The sequence below is a fragment of the Stegodyphus dumicola genome, chromosome 1, assembly GCF_044657685.1.
Source record: "Stegodyphus dumicola isolate Sdum_Otavi_A_Nest chromosome 1, ASM4465768v1".
In the NCBI taxonomy this organism is placed as follows: domain Eukaryota; kingdom Metazoa; phylum Arthropoda; class Arachnida; order Araneae; family Eresidae; genus Stegodyphus; species Stegodyphus dumicola.
In genome coordinates this window covers 202,324,429-202,337,353 of record NC_140768.1, presented here as the reverse complement: position 1 = coordinate 202,337,353, position 12,925 = coordinate 202,324,429, and the positions used below count along the sequence as shown (strand labels likewise).

The 12,925-nt window shown below is 31.7% G+C and overlaps 1 protein-coding gene across 1 annotated transcript in view; it reads right to left on the bottom strand.

Annotated features, from left to right (window-relative positions):
* LOC118204784 (uncharacterized) overlaps positions 1–10,502 on the bottom strand; it is a 30,075-nt gene extending 19,573 nt beyond the window's left edge. The window contains exons 1-2 of the mRNA XM_035377077.2: positions 10,352–10,502; positions 2,071–2,229 (exon numbers count right to left, since the gene is read on the bottom strand). Coding sequence (XP_035232968.1) covers positions 2,071–2,229; positions 10,352–10,365 — 173 coding nt within the window. The 5' untranslated portion in view covers positions 10,366–10,502. The remainder of the gene's footprint in view (positions 1–2,070; positions 2,230–10,351) is intronic.
* Positions 10,503–12,925: the final 2,423 nt, after the last annotated feature.

Sequence of the window (12,925 nt, the reverse complement as noted above, 5' to 3'; positions counted from 1 at the left end):
TGTATCACTTCTGCATGCCATCTTACCAGATTTAAATTGATGATCTAAAATCCGGAAGAGCCCCTAATCCAGAATCGCTGCCCGCCGAGTCCGTGTTACAGACTTTGTACTGTATATTTATATTTTAGTAAATTGTGCATTTTTTGCTTTAAAAAGAATTGAACTATGTTATTCTTACCTTCCAGTTAAGGTTTTTACGCCTTTAATTAATTTGCATGCAATAGTTGTAGAACTATCAACAATTTATAAGTTGTTTAAGTGCCGCTAAGCCTAATTTTATTTTTAAACCATAGCAGTCATATTTGTTTGCATTTGAAAATTAGCAGAATAATGAATTAAGTCTTTCTGCATCTTCAGTGTCTTTTTATCTAATGGGACAAAAAGGAAACTTAGTTTCATGCACTGAAAAATTTTCTTGCTGGCCGAATTGTTTGCTTTTGCATAGAAACTGTAATTTTAATTGTAAAAATTGTTTTAACTGTATTTGGTGTTTTATGTTTTTCTATATCTTTCAATTTTAATGAAGTCATTTTTGAGTTTTTACGTATTTTTGCTTGCCGTCATATGGAAACTGAATTATTTTGAATGAGAAATATAACCCTAATGAAATTCGAGGAAACATGTTTAAATGAAATGCGTATAATTCTGTACAAGGAAGTCGTGATGTACACATCAGGTTTTTATATAAGTTCTTTTGATTATCTTCTAGGTTCCAATGATTTTTACAGACTGGATGTGATGTTTTTTGTCTTATATTCAATTTCAAAATGTATGTGTGTAGGATTTGTGAGCAATGGAAGAAACTGCAAAACTTGCTCAAACAAACGACTTCCCGTTAGTGGCCAAGCAGTAAAAGCTGCTGAACACTGGAGTTAAGTTCATGGTCTGAATCCTGGAAATGAGGCTGGTCATCTGGGCTTTTTGTGGTTTTCCCCATGTGTGACGTGGATATGTTTTTGTACATGTAACATGGATATGAGTCAGTTTCTCTTAGAAAGTCGTCCACAGGGCATCCCTCTCTGAAGGGGCCTGATGACAGAGCACATAATAAATTTTAGAAAATGGATGAAACTACACTAAATTTTTTTATTGATAGTATTTTACCACAAAATCACTACATGGAACAATTGATTTACAGCTATTCTTAAAATGATTGTCCTGAAATTTCTACTAGGATAAAATATACTAAAACCAGCTCGGGAGTATATTTAATAGTTATTAAAGACAAACACCATCTAAAACATAAAACATGTATGTAATAAATAAATTTTTGCAATTATAAAAGTCTTTTTATAGTAAAAAAATTACAGCAATGGGGTTGCGCTAATACATAAATGCTCCTTTTTTTTTTTAATTGCTGAAATAATTCAGAATTCTACTTACATAATTTTTTTTCTACAACCACACTGAAATACAGGAAAGGGAAAAAGAGAACATATGAAATTTATCTTCCTGGTGACAGACATTGCCATAGTCATGATAAAATTTAGAAAGATTAAGGAGAAATGGCCTTTGCTCATTTTAAAGTAACAAAGAGTAATATTTACAGCACATTTAAGAATTGTGCTAATAATAAATGAGACAAGAAGAGATTACACAGAAGAGATGTAAATTTACAATGCATTAAAATGGAAAAAATTTTAGTTACATGTTACATATGGTGACTCAACTATCTGATACCTATAACTAAAGATTAAAATTACACATCAAATAATGATTACCGGAGAAGTTAAAACAACAAAAATCATCACAATTACAAACAATGTTTGAAACATTTACAAACATTATACTGATTCTTGTTATTTAACCTATCCAATATTTTATACCTATTTTGATAATAAAGGAATAAATCATTTTTATATTTAGTGTATAATAGAAGGCAAAACTTGGCCTAATTTTAGCAAAAACAAAATTTCTTTTAATTTATAAATACATATAACCAACAAAGTATCTCTTTGGATACACCATGCCTTTATTTTGATTATTTAACTCTAATTCTGACCACATGAAAACAAAATTTTTACGACAAATCCTGCATGAAAAATGAAAGAAAAAATCACAATAACTTACTGAGAAAACACTGTGATAATATCACCTTCAGTCAAACCATATGCTAATCCGCCGATAAAAATCCAAGCACTATCTTTGTACAAATCATGCCATGATTTCTTGTCAATTGTTCCTTTTGCTAATTCAGTTTCATTTAATTTAGTTATATTTTTGACATTACTGAAAAAAAAAAAAAAAAAAAAAATAACAGTATTACAATCACAGGATTTTTTCAAAATAGTTCTCTTTTTTCAAAAAAGTATCTGCCATGAAGAAAAGAAAAACTTTTTCATAATTTTCATATAATAATGTACTAACACTGCTGATAGGAATAGAAGACACACAAAGATATAAATGAAACAGAAGTACATAAACAAAATCATAAAAAATATAAATAAATAAAAATGTGGAACAGAGCAATACAATAGCTACCACCAAACTTGAAATATGAAAAACTAGAGGGTTCTTGCACCTAAAATCTGGAGTTTCTAGGAGGTTTTTCATGCTGCAATGCAATGCCATTTTAAAAAACCTCAAACTAACTTGAATTCATTATATAACGCATGAAATTACAGAATTATTTATAATATGATGCTGACATAAAATACACTAAAATTTAATTAGATATTCTAAATTTTATAATTTTTTACTAATTTCATTTTGCAATTTTTTCACACTTTTATATCAAGAAAGTTCTAAATAAGGAAGGAAAGCTTTTATTTATTAAAGTGCATGTGAGCTGAGTGTCAAATCACTTAAGTGTCTGTGTGGGTTAAATATCCACGTAGGCTACATGTGCATATTGGCTAAGGGTTACGGAGATGAAGAAAAAGCAATTCCCTCTACATGTTCCTTTATTTGTGAAACATTGATTGATGAATGTATCATCTACACTGAGGTTGGTAATTTGTGCAACAATATAGCTAATGGCATTGATGTAATTAATATGCTATATATTTCTATAATGGAAGATGGAATACATGTTTTATCGAAGCTGTTGATTGCTTGAATCCTGAGAGGATAAAGCTTTATAGAGCTCCATATTTTAAAAAGACCATTTATTCGACATTTGTGAAAAACAAAATTAATAATTTTAAACAAAGTTTACAAAAGAATGCTGAACAAGTAAAAGTGAAAACATCTGCTAAACATGTAAAAATATCTAAAGAAAAGAAATTTGAATTGGAGAAGATTCTAAAATCTGAAGGTTTCCTCAAGATGCTTCATGATGAATTAAAAAAAGGAGATGCAAGAACTTCTATCTATAAAACTTACATTATAATTAATTATACAAAAAAAAAAAAAAAAAAAAAATCAAAGTTTCGTATTCTGATATTTTAGATACTGCTGCGTAAAAAGTAGATGCAAAGAAATTAAAAGTATAATTAACATTTTTAAAATTTAGTTAAAAAAAGAACACTTGGAATTTACAAGATATTATACAGTAGTTCAACTGCAAGAGGAAAAGGCCCAGTCATATATAGTTGACAATTTAGATATAATACAAAGGACCTAATTTGGCTCAGGATTAAAATTATTACTGATACTTTTTTGGACCTTATCATCTTAAAGCAGCGAAGCCATTATAAAGATTGACAATCATCAGGGCCGTTCCTAGACCATTGGCTGCCTGCATATTTTCCTAAGATTGCTGCCCCTACATTTAAAAAAAAGCTCAATGATTAAAATTTTTATTTCATACTCACTAAGTACTTACATAGGACAAACTGTATAAAAAGTACTTACAATGAATTTAATTAATTTAAAATATTTAGACGTGGTATCACGAGAGTCCACGTGCCCCTGATTTTGGCTGCATGTGTACTTTTACTCGTTGCACCCACACTAGGAACGCCCCAACGGATGATGAAGGTTTTAACATAACTTTGACTGCATTTGAAACCACAGTCTGGAAGTCTGCAATAAACAAATTCTACTTCAATTAATCCTGAAAGAATACTTATTCTTATTTTTTCTCTCTTCTCATACTTTTTTTCAGCTCCAAAGAAAGAGCCAACAAAAACTTCCCATATTTCTTAGCACATGAACAGTGACTGTGAGTTAGATATCTCAAATGATGAACTTGAGTTAGATGTCAATCATATTAATAATGCTGATGATATAATATCGATGGCATTGCAAAAGACGAAAAAGGGGGGACTTTCAGGACAAAAATTATGAAGGAGCCAAACATGGCAATATTACAACTTTCATGTCAATAAACATGTTTTAAAGAATTCTTTTTCTAAACTGGCAATGATGCAAGTTAGATTTCTAAAGACGTAACAGTCAGTTGTGTTTGCACTTTCTAAGCAAATATTTGTCTCTAATTTAAGTATATATTTATTGTATAAAAGTGTTTATTCATTGCATTAATTCAAATAGATGTCGAATCTACACATATACAAATAAATAAGTAAATACAGTACAAAGTCCGTAATCTGGACGTCCATTATCCAGAATGATCTATAATCTGGACCTCAAAGCCACAAACTTTATGCATGCGCGTAAAGAATGCGCATACATTACGCATGCGCACAATGTATGCTTTACACATGCATGCTTTGAAAGAAATGTTTAATAAAGTAAACAAATAAATATTAAGCTTTTTTTTTTGTAAAATTTGATACACTTTACTTCATAAATTATGGTTTTATATTTTTAATTGTATAATTTCTGCATGCCATCTTACCATATTTAAATTGATGATCTATAATCCGGAAAAACCCAGAATCCGGATCGCCGAAGTCCCGATGAGTACGGACTTTGTACTGTAACAAATATTTTGTTAAAGTGGTTCTTCCATATTTAATAGCAATTCCTATGTTGAAATTAATTTTCACTTTATGACAGTTTGAATCAAAAATATACAGTAGAATTTCCTTTAACTAGCTGCAAAGAGACAACACCAATTTTGGGTAAGATTTTTATGGGTAATTAAATGTATATCTCTAGAACGTGTGGTGGTCCACTTGTTGCTTGCTCGCTAGGCTTTTCGCGTTTTGCTGTTGAATACTCATGGCACCATCTACTCGTAGGGACAGTCCACTTGTTGCTTGTTCGTTAGGCCTTTTGTGTTTTGCTTTTGAATACTCATGGCACCATCTACTAGCAGTGGCAGTCCACTTGTTGCTCACTTGCTTTCATGTTTTGCTGTTGAATATCCATTGCACCATCCACTAGCAAGGAATGGAAGTATGAGGCATAAGTTCCTGCAGTCTTTTTTTTTTTTTTTTTTTTTTTTTTTGGTGGGGGTATATTTTTAGAGTACAGTAAAATTTCCTCAACAATGAACATTTAGAATAATGTAAAAAGTAATATGGAGTATTTTGTGTTTTCAGATCTGTTACCTGTATTTTTCATATTCTACTTTATGCAATGCAAGCCAAATAATCTCATACTTTTCCCTTCTATGGCCATGTAATACTTTGACTTGAGTATGCAGCTTTAGATAGTTGCAATACCCGATTAATCTATGCAAGCAGCCCGGGTATCTGGATCAGCTCTCACCTGTTCTTGTAAAATAATTTTCGATCTTGAGTCCGTTTTGCGCGAGTAAAATACTTTACTCCTATGGCAAAAGACCTCTTCTGTGATATGTTAAGAATTTCTTAAGATGAAGGCATATAATTGCAAATGTCTGTTTGCTTACAAGAATATAGAGTAATTTAAAAAATTCATGGTATATACAATGAAGCTTCACAACATCATGTATGGACACAGACGAGTATTTCTTGGGAAATCTTATGAAAGTCTGGAATCTTTCATTATCATCCTTCCATGTAACTTTCTTAACTCTGCGTGTATATCTTAATCATCATTCCACTCTTCATCATCATATTTCTCCTTTCTCAGTACATGTTCAATCATTTCATCATTATCAGCTGGAGAGAGTATGGGAACAGAATTGTCCATTCATACCTGAATACCTCCTCTTCACTAACATTAATCTTCTCCGGATGTGTAAGTAAATCCAAGATGTTCGACACATGAGCTAAATGTGTTTAAATCTGACAGAATCTCTTTTACTCAACTTGTTATCTACTAACATGGTCATAGGCTACAATTTATGCCAACAGCATAAATTTTACTGATCATGTAAACAAATACTAAATTAATAAGCTTTTATTTAGCCTACTTTTCTAAATTTTGACATTCAGATGCTACTAGTTCAATGGATTGAATACATATATTAGTGGGAGATTCTGCACAATTAGTTGATAATTTACACTTTGGTACATATAATACCTACCCTTATGAAGTAAAATGCTTTCCAAAAGCAAATAATAGATTTCCCGCAGCTGCTTACACATGCTTGTTTCTGATAACCGATTTAATGAAATAAAATTACTTCTATCTGTTTATTACTAGAAATTAATATAGAAACTGAGTACTAAATAAAAATCGACACTAAAAATGAAACACAATAATATAAAAAAAAAAAAGAACAAAAATTAACGAAATAATGGCTGCATACTGGAATATTTTATTATTTAAAAAACATACCTGCATGGCATTTCTAAGATAACAATTGTGATTTTACTGTAATATCACAATTTTACAGTTGTTTGTACTGAGCAGGTTCTCAGCAGAAACACCATTTATTACAATTATCTCAGCTGAAATATCTGATTTACTTCTCATATTGAGTATATTCAAATCCACAAAATAGCATATCAGGTTTTAATGAAAGCTTCCCAACACCACAAATATTGTCTGGGTAAAGTTCACATCAGCATGTTTAATCATATTTTCTCAAATGATGTTTGGCATTTGAAAGAAAGAGACTTCCTTTAGAATACTCTGTTGTGAAATCTGTAAAAAAATATGGGTAGTTTATACTTTAGGGTACGCCTTGGATTATTGCTAAGTTGTTGTTTCATTTATGGTAACCTGAATAATTTACGTTAGATGTTATGGAGACGTGATTGGTTGTAATGCATGATTGACGTGATTTTGACTGCTGGGAAAATATTTTTCAGAGCTTATTTATGTGTTGGATACTGGTTAGGAAGAACATTGCTTATTTTGTGCTTTACACAAATGCCTGCTGGTGGTACATTTAACCTGAAGTTTCTGTACACTTTGGAATGAATGTGAAAGAAAACATTGATTGAGTCGTGTGTAAATGAAGATTTAACCCTGTAGAGACATTAGGGTAATTGGAAAAGCCAAAGAGATGAAAATTTAGCAAACGCCTACATCCCGAATCAAACCACGGACCTCTGGAATACCGGCTCAGCGTGCAGAACCAGAACCACTACACCTCAAAGGCATACTAGGAAGGCAGGAGAAATACTTATATACTCCCCCTTTTAAAGGGTGACTGCGGTTTTTAGGGGACCCAATCGCCAAATCCTAGGTGTGGAGAATCCTCATCCAACACCCTTTTAGTTCGGGGTAAAGACATTAGGTATAATTGGATAAGCCGGAGAGATGAAAAATTAGCAAACGCCTTCGCTGGGAATCGAACTACAGACCTCTGGAATACCAGCCCAGCGTGCAGAACCACTACACCACGAAGGCACGTTAGGAAGGCAGGAGAAATACCTTATAAGTCTTTGATGTGCAAAATATTATTTTAATAATTTTTTTAACTAAAAACTCTAAAAATTGAATATTATGATCCTAAAGACAAATAATATATGAATTTAAAAAAAATCTTCACTTGCACATTCATCTGTGGGTGCAGTGAAAACATAAGAACCTACATAATAAGAACATTCAGATAAATGGATATAAAAACTCAGTAAAGTAAGGATTTTTGCGACACTGTTCAAAGCATGTTTTGTCTTTTTGGTACGTGCACAGACCCACATTGCACGTTTCACACATGCATGAGGTTGTTTACGTTCTATGAGGTTTATCCCTTGTGTTACAAAATGTACACTGACTGCTGACTGGATTTGCATTTTACTGGTATATGGCCAGCATTATTTAGTCTCTTTTGTTTGGCATATGAAATTTATGGATTTTATGTTAATGGGGGACTTGGTCTTTTTGGCTTTGGTACGGATCTTTCATTTCCCATTTGTATTTATTTTATTCATATTTCATCAAAAAATACTTATAAAATATTTTTAATTTAAATAAAGCTTTTACACAATTTCTATTTTTAATTATAGCAAGTATATTTACATTATATTTAAACCACATTAAATAACATAAATTCACAATAATAGCATAGGAAGCAAGCATGTTGAGGTCGGAGAAAAATCTCTGGAAAAGAAAGACCTTTTCACTGGGCAGGTGCATGTATTGTTTAGTAATAAAATAACTCTGTGGTTTTAAAGCCCCTTTTTTACATCTGGGTAAAAATAAACATTCCTATTTGAAAAGCAGCAAACACTATTGTTAGGAGCAGTGGTTTTAAGGCATGACCACCACTGAGCCTCAAGAGGAATGTGAGCATTGTGATGCATTGCTCTAGTGGCTCAGTGGTCGAGTCCTGAAACCACAAAGCAAATGCCATAAATATGCATATGCTTTTTTTAATATATGCAGTTTAATTGTTGCTATTTTTTATTGTTTGTGATAGAAATAGAGATGTGCAATGAATAACTTTTTCAATTTAAAGTTGTTTATATTAATAAAAAGAAGTTATTTTGTCTCATTGAAAACAAATTTTAAAGGGCATCCAATTTGAAGTACTAAGACCTAAAAAAATGTATGATTCTGCAGTCATTTTGTACTATTCAGAGGTAAAAGATCAGTAATCAATCAGTTTTCACTCAAAATATTCAGAAAGAAGAGGAGAAAAAGATTTGAAACTTAGCGGTTTCAAGGTGCGACCACCACGCGTCAAAGTGTTTAATATCTTCATTCACCTCTCAGTAAATTACACAATGAGATTTAAGGATTTGGAAACCAGAGCTCATATTAACACTATGGAAGGTATATCAAATGTAATAAAAAGGGATTTTCGAACAAAATGCCTCCGGCAGTACGGAGGATATTTGTAAATTTATATGGCGATGGAGTATACAGATTCTAGTTCAGATAATTTTAAACAGTTTTTGGATGCTATTAAGGAATTCTGCGTGTGACACACCAAAGACACGGAAACTTCTAATTAAGGTTAAGTTGATATTTCCTTTTTGTACTGCAAAAATTAGATAACATGTATTAACTATGTTTTATTACATTATGTTTACCAAAAAAATCAATTTTTGCCCTGAAATATATTTTCCCCATAAATATAAATATCGTCATCATTAAGTACGAGGTGTCTAAAATGGAACTATCACGTTACCAAATTAGAACCATAATTCACTTCCAGATTTGTTGTAAAAAGTTAGTTGCATAATATCACCAAATCATTTGCACAAACATTAAGTACTTATGTTATATCATATGACACTGTAAAGGTTTGTTACCAAAAGTGGAAAAACAAGGACATTCAAGAAGCAGAGTACTTTAGTCAGCCTATGGATGTTGATGAGGCCCTTCTGCAAAAACTAGTGGAAGATCAGCATGCAACCACTTAAAAGCTTGCTAAGGAGTTAAGACGTTAGTGTCTTGCCCATTAATCATGCTATGCAATGCATAAATTTGACGTACAAGTTCAAATGCTCGGTATAACATGAGCTGACTCAAGCAGATAGAGACAGACTTGTTCGGGCCTCCACTAATCTGTTCAAATATCAATATATGGACAAAATTCTGGACTGGATCGTGACTAGTGATGAAAAGTGGATTTGCTTCAACAACACAAGCCAAAAAGAAGGGTTGGTCTACACATGATCAGCCTGCCGACACTGTCACAAAGCACAATTTGACTGACAAAAAGATAATGCTTTGTATCTGGTGGGATTGCCATGATATTATTCACAAAGAGTATATGGAAAAACATAAAACCCTCAAGAGTAAGGTGTAGATTGGGATGGTAGTCCATGCTGATGCTGCTATCAAGAAAGAACGCTGAACTGAGTTCCGGCGCAAAAAGGTAATGTTCCATCAAGATAATGCAGAGACCACATGTGTCTGCGGTACAGAGTCTGAATTTGGAGTCGCGGCCACCAAGTTTCTGGGCCTCGGGCCTTTGAAAAGCTACCAAAACGTTGACAGAAAATCATAGATTTGGGTGGTGATTACTACTCGCACTAAGGGTACTACTTTTATGCTTTTATCTAACTTTATTAAGAAAGTTTTTCGGCGGAAAACTTTCGTTACAACCAGATATGATGATTTTGCATGTCATTATCTAACATTATTTATCGATGTGACATTCATTCTTTTGATAATAAATACATTATCTCAAAAATACATCACAATTAATGGAAAAACATCAAAAACTACTTACGTGAGAGGATTCATCTTCCAACACCATTCAAAACACAAACATGTATTATTTAGTTGTTACTCTCCTGTACATGAGAGAGAAAAAGGATTTGGAAAATTGCGGAAATGTTAACTAGGAAAGTGATTTTATCACGGGATAAAACGCTTTAATTCGAGAGGCGGCAGTGAATATTTGCTTTAGTGGTCCGAAATTTGCGCTAAAAATTTCACGGTCGATATTTTGCATTGGTATTTCTGGGGGAGGGGAAGAAGGTAAATAACAGAATATTATTTCATTTTAAAATAGTGAACAGCAGTATTTTTCATTTATAAACTTATGAAATTTTGACAATATAATTGATAATTTTGTCATAGATAGCGATTGAATTTTAATCAGAAGTTGCTTTTACACATTATGCTTCATTTAAAAGCTTCATTTATTTGAAGGGGCTGAAACCTTTTTCCCGAAAGTAAAGCATTAGTTTATAAAAAGATTTGTTTTGAATATGATATTGGCAAGTTACAGCTCCAGCGCCCTGTCCTCGTACGTTGGATTTTCATCGGACCGCGAGCATCCGTTGTCAATTTTTTTTTTTCAAACAGCTGCGGCCTGCAGTTTCAATCTTGTCTTCTTTCCTAATTTTATCTTACCTCTCTTCTTCTTATCTCCTCCTAATTTTATCCTTCCTTTCTTCCTCTTCTAATTCTATCCTGTTCCTTTTTCCCCCTCTCAAGCCTCAATGAAGTGATATTTGCCAATAGACTTTTCCCAAGTTCCTCCTCTTAGACATAATCAGCTGTCTTAAGGTCCAATATCCTAAGTTCAGGTTCGACCTCCTCCCTTAACTCTTCAACGAAGGTTTTAAGCTCCTTTTTCTTAACTTTTGCTAAGAATGCCATGGTATAACTACAATTTATGATAAAAAATATCTAACCACTTTATATCTCTCCATATATATTTTGTTAAATAGCAATTTCAACTATGAGGATTAAATTTTAATCCTTAATTTTTTTACAAAATATTCTACTGACCTAAAACACTAATTCAAGACAATTTATATTATAAGGTACACATTATGGTTTCATTTATAATTGGTCTCTTTGAGAACTTAGGACAATACAAATAACATTAACCTATGCTTTACATTCAGTTGCTTTAAAACTTAAATGTATATGATAATACAATATACTTTACATTTACTTATGATAATACAATATACTTTCATGAAAATTTTCAAGATATATTAAAGTATGCAATCAAAGCTAAATTAAATTTAAAAAGAATTTATGTATAAATGCTCATAATTGAACATGGATACAACAACAATTAAAACATCATATACTGGGGATGCCTAGTCTTCCCTTTAACACATTCAATTGAAAATCTTTTTAATTCTTACACAAACTAATATTTTATACTTTTTATAGGAAAACTGTAATATTTAAAACATTCAAGACGACATAGAAATAATATATCAAAATACCAGCTAACATTTAGAACCTTCAGAAATATAGTAATTCTTCTGTCTTACATATTCATTTATATCAGCTTAATTTCAGCATAACTCATCAACATTTCAGATTTATGTTAAAAATGTTTAATTTATGCCTTCTTATTTGAAACACAAAAACAAAACAACACATCTTTTAAGCTTTACAGAAAACAGTATCTTATATTCAGCAGAACTCATCAATATTGCATACATTAAAAGATCTATGAATACAAATTCAGATTCTAAAATTTATGCGTTCGAATTTGAAACACAAAACCAAAGCATCACATGTCTTTAAGCTTTATAGAAACGATATGGACTTTAAAAAAATTATGTGTACTTGTATATATTTAATTATAAAAAATAGCTTAAAATAATTTAACTCACTGCCTCAATATAAAATTCAAAAGTACTTATCCGCCTGGTTTTGTAGACTTGATGCACTGATTGATCCTTGGAATATGAAGAATCTATTAATCACAAGGATTTTATGAACGCGTATGGTATAGACCAGTGGCCGCCAAACTTATGACTCTTCTGAGATACTGTACCGTTTTTAAATTCTGTTGTGAGCTACCAACGAAAACATATTGCATACCAACATTTTTTTTAATCTTTAATTTATTCATTGCCTATTAAGTTACATTTCTAGTAAACGTGAAATTAATTTAATTAAACTGTATATAACAAGAAAAAAATAAATTTACCTAAGGAAGAAATTGAAGTGTTATTAGTAACAAATAACAAATGTAATAACAGATTTTGTTATCAGATCTATTAACTTTCATAAGAAGGGTAGAACTCTTTTATAATCCTCAATAATTTTTTTAACGTTTGTAGTGTAAGTAGTGGCTGCCATTCAAATACAGTTGTCAAAGTGCTCATCAGTGAGTCTTAATTTTCTGTATTACTTTTAATAAATTTCACAACTGAAAAAGAAATCTCACACAAATATCTATATTACCTTCACAGTGACACAAACCTAGACCGAAATTGGGGATTTTTCTCTAAGAAAAAGGAACGCTAGATTGCGTCTGTCATGGGTCCGAGTGTCTTCCTTCCCTCTCCCCGTTAACCAAACAACACGAGAGGACTTTCAGCTG